Raw genomic sequence first — 23431 nt, forward strand, 5'->3', positions numbered from 1 at the left:
TTGACATTTCACTGGACAAATACCTCCACAGTGTATTTCTTTAGAAGAATCTTGGTTACCTTTCCTTTCATGTAAATTATAGAATTAGCTTGACAAATTCCACAAAAATACACTAGTAAGATTTTTATCGGAATGTCAATGAATCCACAGATGAATTCAGGGAGAATCAACACTTTGCAAATATATATTCCAACCTAAGGCCATGATATTTATTTAGATCTTCTTTATTATTTTTACTGATTATAATTTTCTCCAAAAGAGGTTGCACATTTTTTGTTAGACTTATTCCTTAGAATTTCATATTTTGTGTTGCTATTTTAAATGGAATATTTTTCCAAAATGCTCTTCTAAATGATTGTTCCACTATAAAACTTGAATTTTGTATATTGACTTTTGTATCCAGCAATTTTGTTAGATTTTAAATAATTCTAATAATAAATATGTGGATTTTTTGAGGCTTTCCAGGTAGACCTCATACCATATCTAATAGTGGCTGATTTACTTCCTTACTCCTTTCTAATCCTCATACCTTTTCATTCTTTTTCTTGTCTTACTGCACTGGCTGGGATATCCAGTATGATGCTGAAGAGCAGTAATGATAGTATGTGTCGTTGTCTTATTCCTAATCTTAAAGAGAATGCTTTCAACATCTTACCACTAAGTATGATGCATCCTACAGATTTTTTTGTAGGAGAACTTTACATGATAAAAAGTTCCATTTCATTCTTAGTTGGCTAAGAATTTATCATGAATGCATATTAAATTTTGTCAGATACTTTTATCATCCATATCTTAAGATGATGGCCATGTTTTTTCCTGTTTTAGTCTATTACGTGATAAATGACATTAACTGGTTTTTCAAATATTAATCAAGCTTGCACTAGTGGGATAAAGCCAACTTCGTTGTGATCTATTATTTCACACATTGCTGCATTTAGTTTGCAATATTTACTTGAGTATTTCTCCTTGTCATGAGTGGGAGAGTCATCCTTTAAGGACTGGAAAAGGGAGCAAGACTGATAAAAGAAAATATTAGGTAATCTTTCAAATTCTATGGTGTTTCACTGCCATCTTGTGGCAGAAAGCAGTATCAGCAGTATGTAGCTTTAAAATCTTAGCCAGGGTATTTTAGTCAGAGACTTTGTACACCATTTAGTAAAGCTCTACAGAGAAAGCCAGGGATAAATTCCACCTAACTGATACACTGAAAAGCACTGGAAAATCTGAGCCTTTTTCAGAGGCCTGTGGTTCAATCCATGGATGAGCTGCTGAGAGGCAAGCTCTTTGGATAGGGTTTCTCAATTTCAGCCTGGTCATGACTCAACCAGCTCTCACTGTACAAGGTCAAGAAGATGCCAATCTTCTGCTAGAAAAATTTTCTCAGCCCTCTCCTAGAAGCACACTGGATTCACAATCTCATCAAGCTGTGTTTTGTTGTTGTTCTTTCTTTGGTGCTAGTGAGATATAGAGGTTTAATTTTTAAGGGACTGGTGAAAGGAGGAAGAGTTTGTTAATGTCAAGTGTTAGTGACAGGATGGACTGGCTCAGCTGTTGCTCAGTCCTCGAGGGAAATGTTCCCAGATACAGAGTCCTCAGGAAGGAACTCACCGTTCTGGAATTGCGTCTCTACTCGCAGGTACTGCCGCAGCAGGTCCATCACCACAGCCTTCATGTGGCCTCGGATACCACTGCGGTACCTGGGCAAACCGAAAAAGGTTCCCACTGAAAATCCTGACAGGCTAACACTGTTAAATAACAGACTATTACATAATAAACCCAGAGCCCAGATTTACTAGACTTTCTACTGAACTGCTTTCCTTCTAATATAGGACAGGACAGGAGACAGCCTAGAATCAACTAACCAGATCAATTTAAATTCAAGTCTAAAAGAAATATGGCTACAGACAAGATTTTTTTTTTTTCTTATAAAGGAATCAAGAAAAGAAGAGTGCAAAGCAAAACCCAAAACCACTTGATAGTCCTACCTACCAACACCCTGGTTCAGTCCCCATTGCTAAGTTGAAACGATCACCACACCCTTGAAGTGGTTAAGGGGTATCTGAAAAGTCTATGAATATCTTAAAGTTGAAAATGTCCTGTGAAGGTTCCTTTAATCCAACAGCTGAGTCCATAAGCTAAGGAGAATAAATATCAAATGGGGCCCTATGCCAGAAGAAAAATTAGGAGTTTCATGGAAATTGCAAGGAAAAAGAAAACGATGAGATTGCTGTGCCTTAGTAATTGACAGAAAGATGCAGAATAAAGTCATCAGAAACACTGAGTATGAGAGCTAGCTCACGATTCTCAGATATTTAGTAGATATAACAGATTTTCTAAGATAGAGGTGCTTTCTAATTTCTCTAAGTCAAACCTGAAGTAAACCTCTTTGTGACTACTCAGAAGAAAGGAAGGTATGGGGATGCGCAGGTCTGGGAATCTGGAGTTCCATGTAACTACCTCTGCACCAGCTGGACAATGCTCTGAGTGTTCATGAAGAAGACTTCCCGTTCAGATTTCCGGTTCAATGTAGCTGCGTGGCTATCTAGGATGTTGGCAATCTAAAGTATAAGAAAGGGAAAAAAAATGAAGCCCAGCATAATAAAAGGACCCAAAGCATTAGCCTGCATAGCATCAACACTAGGAATCTTCTTAATTGTAACATGACAGTTTCTATCTTTCACATGTTGAGAGTAGCTGCAAGTTACCTGGTATAGTTTACGGGCCCATTCATGATAAATAGGAAAGCAAAGGGTAATAAGTATGCTGCTGACATAGTAAGGAAGTCTCTGATGATAGAACTACAAATATCCGCCTACTTTAAATTCACAAAAATACTTCTAATTAAGGCACAGCCCCAAGAACAAAACTCTATGGGATACATGGCCAATATGCTTTCCTCTTAACCACAGACACTTTACATTTCACACACAGTACTTACCTTATTGGGCTCGTATCATGAAGCAGTTTTGTAAAGGGCACAATGATTAAACTTCAAAAGCACAACATCCAGACAGTAAGGAGAATCCAAACAGGAAGGAATCCTACAACACGAACTCTAGCATGGGCAGCCAGTAGAAAATGACAGTGTTACTCTATAAATACCTGCTGGCTGGGAAACTGACAGAGGACTGATGTGATGTTGCTAGCATACTGAGCCATTTCCTTCTTGATAGACTTCTCCACATTGGGGGGGATACGACCAGAGACACTGGTCATGATATCTTGCAGTTCTAGGAGAGGCAAGGAGGGATCTCTGAGGGTCTTCATCAGCCGTTCAACCCAGTCTTTTACCTGAGAAGAAGGAAATAATAAAATAGGAACCAGACAAAATTAACACAATCCCCCAAATAAAATAATATATCTGAATTCACTACCATATAGTACAGGAGCACCGCGCTTTATTGTGCGTTGCTTTACTGTACTTCGCAAATACTGCATTTTTTACAAATTTCAATTTGTAAAACCCTGTGTTGAGCACCATTTTCCCAACAGCATTTGCTCACTTTATGTCTCTGTGTCACATTTTGGTAATTCTTGCACTGTTTCAAACCCTCCACCAGCAAAAAGATTACAACTCAATGAAGGCTCAGATGATGGTTAGCATTTGTTAGCAACAGAGCATTTTTTAATTTAGGCATGTACATTTTTTTAGACATAATGCTATTGCACACTTAACAGACTACAGTATAGTGTAAACATAACTTCTCTATGCACTGGGAAGCCAAAAAATTCATGTGACTTGCTTTCTTGTAATACATGCTTTATCGCGGAGGTCTGGAACCAAACCCACAATATCTCCGAGGTATGCCTGTACTTACTTTGAAATTGCAATATAAGCACCTAACATTGTCCTTATTCTCTGGTTTAAATCCCAATTACATGCGAAGTCAATAACAGAGATAAGAAGCAAGGATTTAAAGACTTCAAATCCCACAGCTAATGGTGGGAGAGTTTCGGATCAAACAGCTTTCTTTTTCTCCCTCTTAAAGAAAAATCCTTACGTGACTTTTAAACTATCTTAGAGAACAGGTATCCTATTATGTATACGCCTTCCCCCACACCACCTCCCCAAGAAAAGTGATTCATACCCTGCTGCTAAAGAAAGGATCTGGAAGGCAGTATCCATTCATCACGTTGACCAAATTATCCAGGACATAGTGGAATACTCGATGGAGCTTCTCGCCTCTGAGTGCTGTGCTCTGGATCCGCGGCAGACTGCCTGTGTGAAGCTCAGCCTGTCAATCCCAATGAGAGATCAAGTCATCCACTACCTTCTATTCAGGGTACAAACACACCACTGCAACTTAGATTCATCATGCAAAATCAAGACTCCTCTTCACCATACCCAGCTACAAGGAGAGAAGTCAACGGAGGAAGCATCATAAGGAAGATCACGGAATCTTAGTATCATAACTCTTACAAATTCTAGTTCCATAATACCAAAGGCACACATACAAGCCCTAAGATCGGGCTAAAAAGCTTAAGGAAAAACTGGAAAACCAAGGACTGAAATCACTTGCCTTTCCAAACTACTGTTACCGTGTAATCAGCTCTTGGAGAGCAATATTAAAAGTATCTTCCTACTCACCTGCTGGACCTTGCTGGGGTTGTCCAGCTGCATTTTGGCTATTACACAGCCCGGGTCAAGAGCTGCTCCAGGCCGCTTGACATAATGGATACAGCCAGACTCTGCAGCTGTTAAGGTCATTACCATCTTCATGACCTACAGTGAAAAATAAAATCTCTTAGGACCTAGCTTTAGGGATTAATGACAGCTACTGACACTTCCCCTTTCTATTTTCTACTTCCTTTCTGTTACTCTTGAGTCCTAGTCAATTCCAGCCAACTCTTGTCCCACCTTCCCTCCCATGGCCCAGAAGCCCAATCACCACCCTGACCTCGATCTCAGCATAGCACTGGCCAGCGAACACATGGCCTCCATCCTCCACAATGTACTGGATTAACTTCCCAGCAGAAGGTGAGCGCATCACCGAAGGGTCATTTTCCTTCTCAAACACACAGGTTTTGTTGCCAATTGTGATGCGATACCTAGGAGATAAGTGGGAGTATGTAAGTCAATAAAGCACCTCAAATTGTAAAAGATAATGGTAGGATAATGTCAATCTTAAAAAAAAACCCTGAAAACTTCATTCTACACACACACACACACACACACAGCATTTATTGGATCCCTTTTTTTAAAAAAATTTTTATTTATTTATTTATTTGGTTGCACTGGGTCTTAGTTGCGGCTCACGGGCTCCTATATTTGCGGCTTGCTGGCTCCTTAGTTGTGGCAGGTGGGCTCCTCAGTTGCAGCACGCATGTGGGATCTAGTTCCCTGACCAGGGATCCAACCCGGGCCCCCTGCACTGGGAGCGCAGAGTCTTAACCACTGCGCCACCAGGGAAGTCCCTTGCATCTTTGTTTACATGCCAAATAACCCAAATTTCCTTCAATAAGGGTCAGATTAAATAAATTATGATACATCGATATAATGGAATAATATACGACCATTAAAAAGAATAGGTACCTCCATCAAGAAAAAAAAATGAAGGTGATGCTGATGTAATAGCTACCATTTTTTGAACTCTTATTATATCACAGACAATGTTCTACAACCTTTCCATGTGTTAATTCAGTTAATTACCACAGCCACACTGCATGATTGGTGTTGAACAGTATAAAAGATGTTAAAGGAAAAAATAAGGTACAGAACTAAATGTTATTTTTATTTGTGAATATATTTAAAAGAAAAACAGTATGTACATATATGTAACTTGTATATACATACAAAATTTCTGCAAAAACATATGAGACTGTTAACAGTGGTAGCATATAAAAAGGGGAATTTATTTTTCATTGTCTGCCCACACAGGAGTGGCGGAGAGACAATTTTTTAAAATTCATTCGTTCGTTCATCCATTCATTCATTCATTGATTTATGGCTGCGTTGGGTCTTCGTTGCTGAGCACGGGCTTTCTCTAGTTGCGGCAAGTGGGAGCTGCTCTTCTTTGTGGTGCGCAGTCTTCTCATTGCCGGGGCTTCAGTAGTTGTGGCAGGCGGGCTTTGGTAGTTGTGGCTCACAGGCTCTAGAGCACAGGCTTAGTAGTTGTGGCACACGGGCTTAGCTGCTCCGCAGCATGTGGGATCTTCCAGGACCAGGGCTCGAACCTGTGTCCCCTGCATTGGCAGGCAGATTCTTAACCACTGCGCCACCAGGGAAGCCCAGAGTCAATGTTTTTAATTATAAATACTTCTTAGTACTCTTGAAATTTTTGTTAAGTGCATGTACTATTTTTTTTTTAATTAGAATAGAATCCACAAAAAGACCTTGAAAAATCCCAAGAGTTAGTGACTACTCAGAGAAAAGACTGATACAATGACCAGCAAATGGACCTTAAACAGCCACTCACCTATCCACCTCCTCCTTCATGTATGTGGTATAACTGCTGCCATCATAGGACAAGAGCAGTCCTCCATCACTCAGCCGATGCACATCTACTTCCACACATGAGCCATTCATGATCACCACGTAGGAGTTCGGGGACTGTCGCGTCACCTGTAGGAAATGAGACCCCGAAGAGACAAGTCAGTGTGTCCCTTCCAGGGGGAGTCCCAGACAAAATTTCGGTATCTCAGAGATGTAGGTAAGAAAGCTCTGCGAGAGAGGAAGGAAATCCATGGCACTGGTGCTCTGAACACTAGTGTCTGTGGGCATGGCTCAGCCTTGCTGCAAGCAAAGAGGGGGGACCTTAGATGCATCTCCCTGCTCTGGTTGCTCTCTGTCTCCTTTATCTCTTGGCTGCATGTATGAAATTAAGCAACAGCTAAAACATTTTCAGAGAATCATAAAATACTGCTTTGACACAAGGCTACTGACACTAATAATGACTATAATTTCACTAACACCCAGCCCTGCAGTAAACCAAACTTTCACCCCATCTCTTGACCTAAAGGAAGCAGGTTGACAAAGAGAGAGGCAAAAAGTACAACATTGGCTTCAGTGGGGTTCAGCATACCTTCAGTACATACTTGACTCCCTCATAGATAAGTTCAACATCTACTGTATTCAGAAGTGTATGAGCAGAAAGGACTTGACCCCTGAAAGAACAACAATGTGAGAGACACTTCTAGAAAGTTCTAAAAGTTACAAGGGAATCTCAAAGGTTATCAGTTATAGCATTTCCTGGAATAGTAAAACTGAAAACGACCTAAAGGACCATCATCATTAAGGGACTGATATATAAATTACAAAAAAGCCATATAATGGAATATTATGCAGCCATTAAAAAAGAAAGATGAAGCCCTTTATGCACTAACATGAAATACTCTCTAAAACACACTGTTAAATGAAAAAAGCAAGTGAAATTGTGTAGGACAGCTTCAGAGTATGCTACCACTTGTGCTTAAAAAAATTAGGTGGTAGGAAGAAACAAATATTACATATATATGCTTATATAACTTACCATATGTCTGAAAGATTACAGACAGAAACTGCTAACTTGGGTTGACTACAGGGAAGGAAACTGGGTGGCCAGGGAACAGAGGTAAGAAGGAGACCTTTCACTACATACCTTTTTGTGCCTTTTGAATTTTAAACCATGTGAATATATTATCTGTTCTTAAAAATAAATAAAATTAAAACTTAAAAAAATTTTGAGAAAAGCTCCAGTGCAGTCAACCCTCATCTACCCCTATCAACTGAATTTTATTTGGGGTCTTAAAAAATAAAGGCAATAGGCCATGGCTGGCTGGAGGGGAAAGGGAAGGACATTGCCAAGGAAGGAAAGAAACACTATCTCTTAAGAAAGACTTTGATAATAATTAAAGGGAGTAAAAATGCAAGTGAGGCAAGTTGTTAATAATGGGTGAATCTGGACAAAGAATACATAGAAGTTGTTTGTATTATTCACGCAATTCTTCTATAAATCTGAAATTATTTCAAAACACAAGTTTTAAAAATATTTAAAGTAACGTTAAAAAGGTAAGGGGAGCTCGTAGAGGAGAGATTACGTGTGACATATCTGTACACCAGTAGGGAAACCATTTAACTAGGTTAGAGATTGCATGTTGAAGAACAGAAATGAGTATGGCTCGAGTGGTAAAAAGGCACCATAGTATATAGGGAGCTGGAAGTCCCTCTGAGGGATTTAGATCTGATACAGAAGGGAAATGTGAGCTGCTGAAGGTTTTAGTGCGTAAGTGTAACATAGTGAAAGATTTTCATGGTAAGACTTGAACTGAAATCTCAGTTCAATTTTTAAAATTTTGTTTCTTTTCTTCCTTTCAGACACCTCAAAGTGGAGCTGATGTGAGTCTAACAACACAGAAAGAATTAAAGTGCCTGTGATTAAAGTGCTATCAAATGATTAGCCTTGTGGACAATTCCTCCAGGGACTCAAAGGCAGAGCTCAGTCTTCAGAACCAGTGTTGGAAATGAGTTTAGCCCCACACATACTTGAGAGACTCATGAGGTCATCTTGAATATCAGCCTCAATTATTAATTCCTGAAATTTTACAGGTCATATACGAAATATTCAGGGTTCCTTGCTAGAGTAAAACACCAGATTTTCATCACCAGGGCTTGGAGAGATTTGATGCTTGTACAGAACAGCATGTTTACTTCAGCTGGACTCCAGTTTTTAAAAAGCAACCTATTCTAACTGTGGTATAAACCAAGTTCTAGAATCTGCCCTTAGAGCTCCAAAGTCATTTGCCATAAACTCCTACATCCCTTCTCTCCCCTGCCTCCATGGTCAGTGAATAACAAGTAGCACTCACAAGCTGCCAGGAACAGAGAGAAGAATAAATGGGCCTCTGAACTTCAGTCCTGCACTCAGGACCACTAGTTAGCTTGCACAGACTATGAGAAGCAAAGCCTACCTCTCTAAGGAGTGAAGGAAGTTGGAGATGCTATTCCGCAGGCTCACATCTGCCACGTGGAGAGCCCCACACACAACTCCCAACATGGTGTCAGGTCGCTCTGCCTGAAAAGAAGGAAAAGAGAGCAGATCAAAAGCAGGGTCACTTGGCACCATGGCCCCTCAATTTTAATCAGGCTCAAATGTGCTGTGAAGAATCAGCTACCATTGAGAGTCTCCATCCTTATTGTCCAACTGATTTTTTTTTTAACATTTACTCTTTTTTAAAAGTATTTTTTTTAATTTTTATTTATTTTATTTATTGATTTTTGGCTGCACTGGGTCTTCGTTGCTGCACGTGGGCTTTCTCTAGTTGAGGTGAGCAGGGGCTACTCTTCATTGTGGTGTGCGGGCTTCTCATTGTGGTGGCTTCTCTTGTTTCAGAGCACGGGCTCTAGGCATGCAGGCTTCAGTAGTTGCAGTACGCGGGCTCAGTAGTTGTGGTACGCGGGCTCAGTAGTTGTGGCTTGCGGGCCCTAGAGTGCAGGCTCAGTAGTTGTGGCGCACGGGCTTAGTTGCTCCGTGGCATGTAGGATCTTCCTGGATCAGGGCTCGAATCCGTGTCCCCTGCATAGGCAGGCGGATTCTTAACCACTGTGCTACCAGGGAAGCCCCCAACTGATTTTTGAGACAAAAACACATTTATTTTTAGAATCTGAATAGAGGTCTCATTTGAATAGAGATGAAAAACACCTTTCCCTCCACCCTCCCTAAGATTTCCACTGAGCCAATCGAAGAGTAGCTCAAAAACAAGCTTTTGTCACAAATAAACTTCAAGAGGTACAAAGATTTGGCTACCAATAATCTCAAAGAAAAATGGTGTATAACCAAACTTTGGACCTCCAGCTAATTTACATGAATCTAACAATTTTATACAAAATCTTGAGTAATTTATATTAGCCCAGCGATTCAGGAACAAAGGGTAACTTCTGTTGATTAAAATGAGGCCCCTCTTATCAGTGCTTGGTAGATAGATGTAGAAGTTGGTAACTCTGAACCAGACTTAACATCAAGTGAGGAAAGAGAAAGTATTTCAATCCCTGCGTGCCTCTCTTCAAATATACCCTTGGAAGTAATACTACAACCTATAAAGTGACTGTGTAACACAGGCACAAGAACTCTTACAGTGCTAAAATCACACTGACTCCTAGATTTTTCCACATAGACCAAGAACGATCCAGATTAGAATCAAATAAATTTTATCTAGCAGCATGGACTGATCACACCACAAGCCTATAAAAACCCAATCCCAGAAGTTGTTTGTGTAAGTGGAGAAATACACACCTGTACTTTTTCTGCTATCAGTCTGTCCAGCCAGCCAGTGTCAATTCTATTCATCTGAAAGCTTTCAGTCTCCAACAATTTGATCAGGTATTCAACTGTAGTTCGAAAGTCGCCCCGGATAGATAGTTCCTTCAAAGCCACCACCATGTTTCTGGGAGAAGGATAGAAGCAGATCTGTTTCAGCAACAAATGTTCTAGTGTTTTTCAATAACTTTCAAGAATTGTTTCATTCCTTTAGAGTTTCAGGAGGCGGGGGAGAGAGACAGACAGTTCCAAGAACAAATGAGGGTGCAGATATATATGTGCTTATTCCAGATAGAATTTTCAAGAAGTCAGCAAACTTATGAGTCTGATTAATATTACCATAAGAGCATCTGCAGATCACATACATTTCATTATATGGAATACAGAACAAATTACCTGCAAACCACCCAGTTTTCACTGTTCCCATCATTCCATTCATTTATTGCTGGCTAACGAGAATTAGGGCATAATTCCCCCCCCTTACACCTTTTTTATTTCATTTAGGTAAAGTTTACATTTAATAAAATATACTTAAGTATATTGTTCAGTGAATTTTTACAAACACTAATACCTTAATTTAAAGGTTTCCATACAATGGAGGTAACTGGCTGGGGAAAGTCAGGTATTATTAGCCTGACACTGCATGTGACAGTGGTGGGGTTTTTTAAGCTGCATTTTAGCCATCTGTGGAATGACTTGCTCATTACTTTGATTACTTTCCAATTAAGTGTTAAATGATCTAACTTTAACAAAATTTCAAATACCATGGGGTTTTTCCCTGTATACTTCTGCCCAGTGTTATGCTGAACAGGGCAGGTCCCTACTTCAACAAATATTTATTATGCATCTCACAGACTCAAGACACATACTAGACTCTTAAGGGAGAGAGAATATGGAGACAATAATCACTTTAAAAATATATGACAGGGCTTCCCTGGTGGCACAGTGGTTGAGAGTCCGCCTGCTGATGCAGGGGACACGCACAGGTTCCTGCCCCGGTCCGGGAAGATCCCACATGCCGCGGAGCGGCTAGGCCCGTGAGTCATGGCCACTGAGCCTGCGCGTCTGGAGCCTGTACTCCGCAATGGGAGAGGCCACAACAGTGAGAGGCCCACGTACCGCAAAAAATTAAAAAATTAAAAATAAAAAAAATATATATATATATGACATAATATCATAAATACCAGTAGAGAGAGATAAGCAAAGTGTGGAGCGGTTCTAAGAGGGGAGAAAATCCACCTCCCTATGGTTTCATAAAGAATGTGAGATCTGACATAGAAAACAAACTTGTGGTTACCATAAGGGGAAAGGGAGGGGGGAGGGATAAATTAGGAACATAAGATTAAGTGATACAAACTACTATACATAAAATAGATGAGCAACGTGTTTTTACTGAATAGCATGGGGAACTATATTCAATATCTTGTAATTACCTATAATGGAAAATAATCTGAAAAGAACATATATATATAACTGAATCACTTTGCTGTACACCTGAACTAATACAATATTGTAAATCAACTATTCTTCAATTAAAAAGAAGAAAAAGAATGTGGGATCTGAAATGGGATAAAAGTTAAGCTGGGATTATGACTGTGACAGAAATATTCTTCCAAGTGGTCCAGGAGTTCTCAGCCTAGAACATTATTCCGTTTCCCACCTCTACCCTCCTCTCTATGCCCTATCTCAGCCTGGCTTATTCCTATACATATTTCAGATATCAATCTAGAGGTCACTTCCTTTTGCGAAAACATCCCTGACCCTTTCTGGACTGAGTTAGCTGACTCAGCTCTACGCTCCTATAACACCCTTATGTAATCCCACTATCAGAGACGGCACTTCCTACACTGTGTTCAATTGCTTATTTGCCTCTCTTACTCTGGATCATAAAGTTCCATGAGGGCACAGACCCTATCTTGATCCTCATTATATTGTCAGAGCCATTAGATATTCAGTAAATATTTGTTAAATGGAGTGAATGAACGGAGGGACAGAGGGAGTAGCAAGAACAAAGGGAAAAAGGAAATAAATTAGGGTTGTGTTCAGGGAATGTTATGATTGAAGCAGAGGGTATGAGGACAGGAATGAGGGGCAAGTCCATTCATCCAACAAACATCTACTGAGTGCTTACTATGTTCAGGGGACACAGCAGCAACAAGACAGACACGGTCTTGTTCTCATGGTATTTAGATTACAGTCTGCAGGAAATATGGGTTGGGGCTATTCTGGAGAAGAATATGAACACCAAGCAGAAGAATATAGACCTAATATAATGAAGAAAGAAGAAACAAACTCTGAGCTGAAGAATGAACTTTAGCATGGTATTAAGAAGCAAGTTTAGGGACTTCCCTGGCTGTCCAGTGGTTAAGACTCTGCGATTCCACTACAGGGTGGTGTGAGTTCGATCCCTGGCCGGGGAACTAAGATCCCACGTGTCACAAAGCGCGGCCAAAAAAGAAGGGCAAGCTTATTGTAGAGACCATAATTTTCATATGCTAAACATTAACCTGGTAGCTTTACACTGTAGAGAAATGTACAGAGCAGGTCAGGAAGTAACGAGCAAGGCTTTTGGAGCAGGTCATAAGACATGTCCTGTAGAGAATGCTCAGTGGCGTGCCAATCAGGACTGGAAACCTAAATACCAATAGCGGCCACTCTGGGGATGTAAATGAGTGAGGCAGACTGGATGGGAGCTGTGTGAACTAGAGAGTTCGTGTTTCTTCTAAAGGAAGCAGTCACACAAAGCTTCAGTTAACTTTTGCCAAGTGGAATACAAAACCAACCGTCATCCCGTTCTTTTAAGGGAAGACAGAAATCCATGTATTTACTTCAATCTCCCAATTTTTAAATATTGGTGATTTTAAAAAACTAACACTCTACAAGACAATCAAAACACATCTGTGGCTGTGACTAGTCGGAAAGCCACCAATTTGCAAGCTCTAGTGTAAACCTTCTTCACTTTGGCAAAGCAGAATAGGACTGAAAGAAAAATAAAAAGGCAACTTTTATACCAGATGGTTTTTCTGGTAGCATTGCTTTAATTCTGAAAACTCCACTTATAGTTTTGAATAAGTGGGAAGAGTTGTAGAGGACAAAATAGAGAAAATTTGAGGTTTCCCAACTTCTAAACACATTATTAAAAACCAACATTATTAATAAATACTTACTGATTACACAATCTATGTGTGCAGTTTAAAGGTCAAAGGAATAGTATTAAATGCTTGGTTCAAGTAAATAGACAATTAAAAAATAGAACTAGATCAATTTTGGATAGATCTTCTAAAATATCTAACCTGTCAAAATTACCTCCTAGAGCCCTACTTTTCAGGCAAGGAAAACTGCTCTTAAATATTTAATGTTTACGCTCAATAGAATATTAACTAATACCTATGATATACCAGTTATATTATACGCTGTGTGTATATTTCATAGCTCACTGAGGTCTCTCATATAAGCAATGTGGACAGTCCCCTTATGCCCTTTTCATGTAATAAGCAGTTTCATTTTATTATTTTAAATGGCTACGGGACATTTACAGCTATACCTTTATTTTGATGACAAATAACAGGTCTTATCTCTGACATATGTCAAGTTCTTGGACAAGAATTTACCTCCACCCCCAAATGACAACACCATTTCTATAGAAAAATATGATATTTTTAAAGCAATCAATTTTATAAGTTTATTAAAAACATTGAAAGCAAAAATACTTGAAAATGCTCAGGGCAACAGACAGAAAAACATCTGCCAAACACTGAATAAATTTAATACAACATGAATGTAAGTACAGTCAAAGATATATTTCTTCAAGAAGGTTATTCATATTAGTACTTTTATAGCAATACATGATTCCCATTCCCATGCTCACACCTTCATTGAAGATTAGCACAAGTTTATTCTCTGAAATGCAATCAAATGCTATTATACTCACGAAATTGCTTCCTCTCGGTTTTCTCCCCAGGAAAAGCAGTGACCGAACTGAGAATCAGCAAATTCATGAAGTCCCCCTGCAGCAGCAACACTGAAATAGCCCCAAACGTTCTTATTGCTGCGGAAATTCAGTTCCTGAACTGTTCCTGAGCTGGGCTTAAAACCCTATTAGAAGATTCACAGATATAGAGAACAAACAAGTGGTTAACAAGAGGTAGAGGGAAGGAAGGAAAGGAAATATAGGGGTAGAGGATTAAGAAGTACAAACCACTATATATAAAATAAATAAACTACAGGAGTATTGTACAGCACAGGGACTATAGTCAGTACTGTATAATAACTTAAAATGGAGTATACTGAATCACTATGTTGTATACCTGAAACTAATACAATATTGTAAATTAACTACATGCAATAAATTTTTTAAATCAAAAAAAAAAAAAAAAACCCCTGTTAGAGAATGAAGAATATGAGATGATATTATATTTCCAAGGAAGAGAACGTTCATATACTCATTGTTCAGGTTCTGTGTAATCACACACACACACAAAAGCAGAAATGATACACAAAAATCATAAAGGCTTGCGAGCCAATGTCCAGTGCTACATACCCACTAAGGACTCTACAGTGACTAAATAGGTCTAAGTGACCAATGGAACAGTGATTACTTATTTGTCTGCTCTTATGAAGCCTCTATGAATTTCCTTCTCCAGAGGAAGTCCCAAGATATTTCAGATATGCCCTCAGATAGCATCTTAATATTAAAGTTCACAGGGAAAAAAAAAGTGTAAACCTTTTAAGTGATGGGTTACCTCATCTGGATTTTCACTAGTGATCCGAGCAGCAATAACGTGGCCCCTTGGGCAAGGAACATGAGCAGAATTTTCAAAATCAATGGGAGCATCACCCCAGGGAGATACCCCATACATCATACGGATATCCTTGATTCTATACAAAGGGATCCCCATGGCAATCTGAAAGGTAATAAAACACACATCACTCATTTTTCACAGTTACTTGCCTTAAAATGTGGAAGCTATCAGATTTCTCATTTCAGTAGCCACCACCTAAAACACCCTATTTTTATAGCCTGCATCCTACATCATTGAATAGGTGACTCTAAGTTACTTGAAACAAAACACACGTAAGGTGTTAAATACTCCCCACTCCTTAGAAAATCCCCAAATCCCTAATGCAACAGACATGAGCTTCCCTCTGATTGTCATTTCCCCATCAAGGGATCAGAATGAAAATATCCAAGGGAAGAGTCAGTGTCAGTGGCTCTCCAAGTTCAGACAGCTAAGAAGTCCTAACTATGTCATAATTACTTCATAATTATCGCCACAAACCACTGGAGAAAGTATGTAAATCTTTATTTACTGGGTTCCTTAACAGGGACCACTGGGGACCAGAAGGGGTTCTCAATGTGGGCAAAGAATATGTTATTTACAAATAATATCAAACTTCATCATGAACTATTACTGCTTCCCATAGCATTTGTTTCCTGGGCTGAATGGAGAAAATAATATTGACAGCCAGCACTTTAAACATTATAAAAATAAATGTGTGCTGCCACACTCTTGCCGTGAATAACCTCAGCCACCACTCTAAGGTGGAGTTGCTTCAATTTAGAACACTAGGAAAAAGGAGTAGAGGACAATTACGATGTTTGTGAGGTTTCCTATAATTTAAACAACTGAGTAAAGCATATTATTTGTTAAGTTTCTTTCTGATATATGACATTTTATATCAGATGTGTCTGGCTAAAAAATAATAATATTCCTAGATTTGTACCATATCAGGAAAACCAACCCACACATCCCAAGCCACAGTGCAAGAGATGAACATTACACGAGACTCGGATAAGAGGCGTCTTCTCTTAACAGACGCTGCTTGAACCAGTTTTGCAGGCATCTCTGACATTCCAAACTTCTGTAAGCAACTCTCTGATCAAGAGCAGGGTGACTCACCTGGAGCTGTGCCGCAGGGAGGTTGACATCGGCCACCATCTCTGTACAAGGGTGCTCCACCTGTAGCCGAGGGTTCAGTTCCAGAAAGTAGAAGCTGCCGTCCTGGCTGTAGAGGTATTCCACAGTCCCAGCACTCACATAACCAACCATTTTGGCAAGTTTCACCGCACACTCAAAGAAGAAAGTTAAGGCAACATAAGTATGTCACCTTGTCCAGCTGATGGGCTACTACTTATCTATACCTTCTCCCTCTCAAAGAGCCAGTGTTTATAAAGGCTTTTAGCCATGTGAGTGAATTTCACCCTCTCTGATTAAAACACCATGGGAGATTCTGCATTGTACACTTGTTCCTAGTATTTCTAGTATTCTTCCTAGAATACGAGAAATTCTTCCTAGAAACATGGCTGTCCAGCTAGAGACTAGATTTTCTACCCTCCCTTAAAGCAAGTGACTAAGTTTTAACCAATGCAACGTCAGCATTGGTGAGTGATATGCATAATCCCTGAATCATGTTTTGAAAAGGAATTGCTTGTCCTCTATTCCTGGCTTTTCCCCTTCTATGGACTAGAACATGGTCATGACAGTGCAAGCCCGTCTCACCATGCAGATGAGAACATACTAAGAATGACAAAACAAAACAGAAAGAACCTGAATCCCAAGATGGTCTCATGGAGCAGAATGGTCCTACTGGTCCTGGAGAGATCACCTCAGATTATGATTGGAAGGAAAAATAAACTTCTATCCTATTGCGTGGTTGTACTTTTTTGGATCTCTTTATTACAATAGCTTAACCTGTACCCTAATCAATACAGAAACCATTAAATTCAGGTAGGATGCTGATATTTAAAAAAATTAAAGCATGTGATGCTGACTTAACAACAGGGTAGCAGCTCTCAAGGAAACAGATGCTGCAGACTGGAAAACTGGTGGCCTCCTTGTTAGGCATAAGAAAACATTTGGGAAACGGTCTCCTACAATAACTTGGAATGCGGACAAAACACCAACTAAGCCCCAAGAAAAGTGGTTAGAAAATGTCAGAATGTGAAAAAAACCAAATGCCTTTGATTCCCCAAACCAGAAGATTAGATTCTCACCCTGAAGCAACCCAGTGCCAAAGATCAAGTCAAGGGGGCTGCTTTAGTATCAGCTGGCCTCAAGGTAGTCAGTACTGAACTGAGGAGAGAAAGAGGGCTGAACACAGAAGGAAGTAAATAAAGAGGAAAAGTTACTATGTCCAGAAATCTTGAGTGTGGTTACTCCTACCTAAAGCTGAATAGAAGCAAAGAGTCCAGAAACGTACTAAGTTTTGACGGAATTGTATTTCTAAACAAACCACAAATCTGGCTTTCAAAACCCATGGTTGATAATCACAGTCATCTGTGTGGCCCCAACCCTGCACCAGCAGGAAGTGAGCGGTGAAAGCTCTGCCAAAGAAAGCATGGTCTCCAAAGCTCAATCATAGAGGACCGTGAACAAGGAAGAACTTCCCAGAGAAAAAGGCCTTAACGGTGCCTTGAGGAATGACAGGCAAAGAATTTACTTCCAGAGAGCAGAACCCGGGGCAGCCAGAGGGCTAATGGAGGTATTACTCCACCACATGACAGGAAATCACCACAATTCCTACCTAGAAGAATTTGATAACTGCTATGGATCAGTGATTATTGCCTATTTTTCATTCTTCTTTTTACCAAATGGGAGTTATCCTGTTCCTACTCCACCACTGTATATGGCGAAAGGAGGAATCACAAGGGGTAGGTAACTTGTATTCTAGGTCACTGGCCCATACAAAGCCACATGTACATATAACAGAGAGGACTGTACATTACCTAGAGAGTTGGACTTTGGGCTGAATATAGCAACTAGGTGGGACTTTGGGCTGTCTTCTTTGGGGAAAGGCTAAAAATGTTCCAAGGGTGACAAAAAGGGTGTGAAAGGATAATGGGTAGCCAGAGGAGCAGACACAGATTGTTAAATGCCCTCCAGTAATTTTTCACTGCGTCATCCATTTAGTAATAGAATCTCCTGAATTTCAGCTAAGCATATGGCCACCCAGCTAGTGACTACAATTCCTAACATCCCTTGCAGCTGGGTGTGATTGTGTGACTGAATGCTGTCCAGTGAAAAGTGAGCAGAAGTAATATGTGTGACTTCTGGCTCGTATTTTTATATGCTTGCCTTCCAAGTCCTCTCTTTCCCCCTCCCACAGGCTACAGTGTGAACATATTCTTGCGAGCTAGCTTTAATCATAAGGTAATGACACCCTAGAACAAGGGTTGGCAAACTTTTTCAGTAAGGGCCAGATAATAATTATTTTCAGCTGTGTGGGCCATATAGTCTCTGTCACAACTACTCAACTTTGTTACTACAGTGATAAGGCAGCCACAGATAATACATAAATAAATTAGCATGCCATGTTCCAATAAAATTTTATTTACAGGGACTCCTCTGGTGGTGCAGTTGTTGAGAATCCGCCTGTCTGTGCTGGGGACATGGGTTCGATCCCTGGTCCAGGAAGATCCCACATGCCGCGGAGCAACTGAGCCCGAACGCCACAACTACTGAGCCTGTGCTCTAGAGCCTGAAAGCCACAACTACTGAGCCCACGTGCTGCAACTACTGAAGCCCACGCACCTAGAGCCCAAGCTCCACAACAGGAGAGGCCATTGCAATGAGAAGCCCACACACCGCAACCAAGAGCAGCCCCCACTCGACACAACTAGAGACAGCCCACACGTAGCAATGAAGACCCAATGCAGCCAAAAGTAAAATAAATACATAAATATTAAAAAAAAAAAAACAGAAAAAAAAATTTTTTATTTACAAAAACAGGTGGCAGGTTGGATTTGGCCTGCTAGTTGTAGTTTGCTGACTCCCCTCCTAGTAATAGCAAAGCAGTAAACCGGGGTCCCTGGCACCAGCTCATCTCTGAACTATGATGAGAGAGAGAAATAGAACTTGCACCTTATTTAAGCCACTGTACTTTGGAGGCCTCTTTACTACAGTAGTTAAAGAATCAATCTTAATACACACACAAACACACACACACACACACGTAGAAATTAAACTTAAAACACAGATGACCATATATTCAGCTTCTTTGGAATCAGGGAGAAAAAAGATGGAAAGCATATCTCCAAAAAGATGAAGATTGAGTCAAGGTTCCAGAAAAGACCATGTTCAGACTCCTAAACTACAGCTATTTCCAAGGGACCCTGTAAAACTGCTGAGAGATTATTTTCCATACAAAAATATAGACTATGTAAATTTTAAAGATACTTAGAGGAACTTTTAAGAGACAATGGATTGAACAAATTCATCTGAAGACTAAAGGATAATCAATCTAGAAAATGCAACTACCTGTTTATCATGAGCTTGTTAAAGAACCAGACAATAAGATTAAAAAATCCCAAAACATTTCTCTTCATTATCCCTACTCAAAATAGTACACTGATTTTTTGTCAAAAGCATTAACTAGAGTTTGAAGTGTTCACTGGTATCTCTACTAGAGGGAGAATAGCAGAATTTTTATTTTATTTTTCCTCTAGGAAAAGGATATAATCTTATCAGTTATCCAGAACCACTGCTTGAAATTCCACTATTCTCAGATTGGCATATGAATTAAAGGAGTAGTAGTTTTGTGTAAGAAAACAAAAATTAGAGCTTTTCATATACATACCTGTTCCATATGCTCAAATACTGCTGGAGTAGCAATAGCAGTAGGTGCCTCTTCAATAATCTTCTGATGCCTGCGCTGTACAGAGCAGTCACGACCAAACAAAGAGATAGCGTTGCCATACTGATCTGCTAAGATCTGCACCTCCAGATGACGAGACTGTTTGGCTAGTCTCATCACAAAGATAGGAGATCCAGGGACTTCAGCTTGAACCTATATTAGAAAAGGAAATAGAACAAATTCCTAAGTGGTAAGCACTTTTTCTATCTTGATAAGCTCCTTCCATTTCAACAGGCAGATGCCTAGAAGTGTCAGGGACCATGTTAATCATTAGAAATACAAAAATAAATAAAATATAGCTCATGCTCTCATCCTTCTTAAAGATACTGCATTCTTAGTTATATAACCAATATTAACTGATAAATACAAAAATGTATGAACATCCAGTGTGTTACAAGGGCAAAGAACAAATATTTTGAAAACACACACACACAAATTCCACAAAAGGGCAAAATACTGCCATCAATTCCAAACAACCAAATGTACAACTTGTTCTAGACTAGATACTTTCCTGGTTCACATTTCATTATATACAGTATTGTTGTAGTCAAAGGACTTTCATCTTCAGTTTTGAAGCATACTGTCACTAGATACAGAACTCGACACTAGCAATTATTTTCTTTCAGCACTTTAAAGATACTGCAATGTTTTCTGGTTTCCACTGTTTCTACTGAGATGTCAGCTATCAATCTTACTGTTACTCCTTTGAAAGTAATCTTTTTTTCCCGGCTGCTTTAGGATTTTCTCTTTTCTCTGTCTTTTTAGGGGAGTGGAGTGGCAGATTTACTCTGATAAACTTAGATGTGGTTTTCTCTGTACTTCTCCTTGCAGGGCTCATAGTGTTTTTTGAATCTGTGCTTAGTATCTTTTCAGGAAATTCTTAGCCATTAGTTCAGAAAAATTCTTAGCCATTGTCTCTTCAAATATTGCTTCTGCTCCATGATTTCTTCAAACATTGCTTCTGCTCCATTTTCTCTCTCTTCTCCTCTGAGACTCAAAGTACACGTTAGATCATTTCACTGTCTTTTATGCTCTGTATCTCTTATGCTTTGTTTTGCTATATAACAAGTTACCTCAAAACTCAGTGGCTTGCTTAGGACACCAACCATTTTATTTGCTCATGATGCTGTGCTCATCTGGGCAGTTCTTCTGGTCTTGCTATAGTCATTCATGTGCATATCATCATCTGGTGGCTCGAGTGGGGCTGAATGGTCTCATGCAAATGTCTGCTGACTTGTGTTGACTGTTGGCCAGTAGGTCTACAGAGCCTTGACTGGAACAGCTCATCTCTATTGCATGTGGCCTCCATCCTCCAGTAGGCTAGACCAGGCTTCTTCAATGCAGTGTTCCAAGAAGAGGGTGAGGGCAGAAGCTGCAAGGCTTCACAAGCACTAGCCTCTAGAACTTACACAATACCACTTTGGCCACATTCTAATGGTCTAAGCAAGCCACAAGGCCAGCTAAGATTCAAGGGGTGGGAAAAGAGATGCCACCTCTTAATGGGAGGAAGGTAAAGTCACATTGCAAAGGGATATACATTCAAGGAACAGGAGAGGTTATTGCGGCCATCGCTGCAAACAATCTACTATGGTCCGCCCTCTGGCCACAATAATTCACATACCTCCCACATGCAAAATAGACTCACCCCCTCCCAAGACCCCCAAAGTCATCCAATCATGGCATCAGGCTTGAGGTCCATTTTCTCATAAGTCATGTCCACAAGCAAAAGAGACTCCTTGGGTGCAGCTCCTCAGGTGCTCTTTATCCAAAGATCTGGGAACTAAAAAGACAAGTTATCTGCCCCAACATTTAATGATGAGATGGGGAGAGAATAACTGTAAAAGATACTCCTATTCAAAGAAGAAAGGACAGGAGGTACATAGCAGTCACTGGTCCACAACAATTCTGAAATCCAGACGGGCAGATGTTGTGAGGTTCCCTTACTCCAGGGGCATGGAATTTTTTTTGTTGTTTGCTGTTTTTTACTATGGTCTTGTTCTGCTCCCTGTGAGTGGTTTCCTAATCCATGGGTCCCCTCTGCTCTTAGCTGCCCTCTGGGCTCCTGGCTCCACAATCTGAAAAATCTTTTTATTATTAGAAATTACTAATGTTTACAGCTGAACAATTTTTCCAGTCTGCTTCCTATTCATAGAAAATCAAAGTCCCAGAGGCCTCTTTGAAGTCTGAACTGTCTCTGTCCCTTTAGTCCCTTTGGTGCATTTATCAACAGAAGTCTCTCAAAAACTTTGTGGTTTTCCTATGAATCATATTGGAAATTCACTACTTGCGCCAAAAACATATCCATAACTTTTCTGCACAGACCTCTCTGTACCTCGCGTTTGTCAGGCTGCTGTGGGACAACATCTTTAAAATTCTTAGAAGCCCTTTTTTTCTAGCTGAGAGAGTAATCTACCAGGTACTGTCTTAAGTATTTCTGAGGTCTTAAAGGATCTTCCAGGCACTCTTGATTTGGTCTGTACTCTGAAGTCATTTTTTACTTTGAAAATCTTTTGCCAGCTGGAGAGATTGGGAATGAGAAACAGTTCTATTTTCAAACTCAACAAGTTTGAAACACCTTCTTTAGTTCATCCCTCTTTATAGTTCCTTAGCAAAAGCAACCAAAAGCATTCAACAGATACTGTTAACACTTTATCTAAAAAGATCTCCTTAACTAGGTCTACAAGTTCACTAAATACAGTCTCTACCTTCCAAGTTACCTCAGGTAATTGTTCCATCATTACAGAACATGGGTTACCTTTTCCCTCACTGCCTTTCCATCCCACACGAAAAGTTTGTTCACCATTCTTCCAGCCTTCATTAACAACCACCTTACCATTTTTCCAGCCTCCACCTATGAGCCAGTCTCAAAGCCAATGCCACATATTTTACTTTTTTGTTAGGGCAGTATTACACCTTTAGGTATCAATTTCTGGGTCAGTTATTCATTGATGCCTAACAAACCACCAAAAATTTAGTGACTTAGGACGCTGACCTTTTTCTTTTTTTTTTTTAATTTGCTCACAGAAATTTGAGCTGGGCTCAGTTGGGCAGTTTTTCTGCTGATCTTGGCTTGGAGCCACTCATGTAGTTAGTCATCTGGCAACTTGACTGGGGTTGGATGGTCTAACGTGGCCTCACTTACATGTCTCAAAGGTGCTGGTGACTGTCAGGTCTAGGAAGTCTCAGTTGGGATAACTCATCTTTGCTTTGTGTGGCCTCTCTTTTCCAGAAGGCTAAACTGGGCTTTTAACAAGGCAAGTCTAAGGCTCATTCCAAAAGGGCAAGGGCAGAAACTACAAGACCACTTGCAGTTTAGGCTTTGGAACTTGCACACCATTTCTACCACATTCTATTGGTCAACCAAAGTCACAAGGCCAACCAAAATTCAAAGGATGGGAAAAAAAGACTCTATTTCTTGATGGGAAGAAGGCAAAATCATACTATAAAAAGGTGTGTAGGGCTTCCCTGGTGGCACAGTGGTTGATAGTCCACCTGCCGAGGCAGAGGACACGGGTTCGTGCCCTGGTCCGGGAGGATCCCACATGCCGCGGAGCGGCTGGGCCCGT

At 40.1% G+C, this 23431-nt stretch overlaps 1 protein-coding gene across 11 annotated transcripts in view; it reads right to left on the minus strand.

Moving 5' to 3' along the window:
• The window catches only part of ACACA (acetyl-CoA carboxylase alpha), a 239721-nt gene that overhangs the window by 145591 nt on the left and 70699 nt on the right, over window positions 1-23431 (minus strand). For 10 of the 11 annotated variants that reach the window (XM_027087339.1, XM_027087346.1, XM_027087341.1 and 7 more), the window contains 14 exons: window positions 19809-20018; window positions 16133-16303; window positions 14975-15136; window positions 14164-14327; window positions 10209-10359; window positions 8887-8990; window positions 7023-7104; window positions 6417-6562; window positions 4899-5049; window positions 4589-4723; window positions 4089-4235; window positions 3103-3291; window positions 2458-2558; window positions 1609-1697 (listed from right to left, as the gene is read on the minus strand). In XM_027087339.1, the coding sequence (XP_026943140.1) occupies window positions 1609-1697; window positions 2458-2558; window positions 3103-3291; window positions 4089-4235; window positions 4589-4723; window positions 4899-5049; window positions 6417-6562; window positions 7023-7104; window positions 8887-8990; window positions 10209-10359; window positions 14164-14327; window positions 14975-15136; window positions 16133-16303; window positions 19809-20018 (2002 nt within the window). Of the gene's footprint in view, window positions 1-1608; window positions 1698-2457; window positions 2559-3102; window positions 3292-4088; window positions 4236-4588; window positions 4724-4898; window positions 5050-6416; window positions 6563-7022; window positions 7105-8886; window positions 8991-10208; window positions 10360-14163; window positions 14328-14974; window positions 15137-16132; window positions 16304-19808; window positions 20019-21510; window positions 21624-23431 lie in introns of those variants that run through there. The other variant, XM_027087348.1, reaches the window with a different exon arrangement.

Source organism: Aethalodelphis obliquidens, unplaced genomic scaffold, assembly GCF_003676395.1.
Source record: "Aethalodelphis obliquidens isolate GAN/ISIS:26980383/991018 unplaced genomic scaffold, ASM367639v1 scaffold58, whole genome shotgun sequence".
Classification (NCBI taxonomy): domain Eukaryota; kingdom Metazoa; phylum Chordata; class Mammalia; order Artiodactyla; family Delphinidae; genus Aethalodelphis; species Aethalodelphis obliquidens.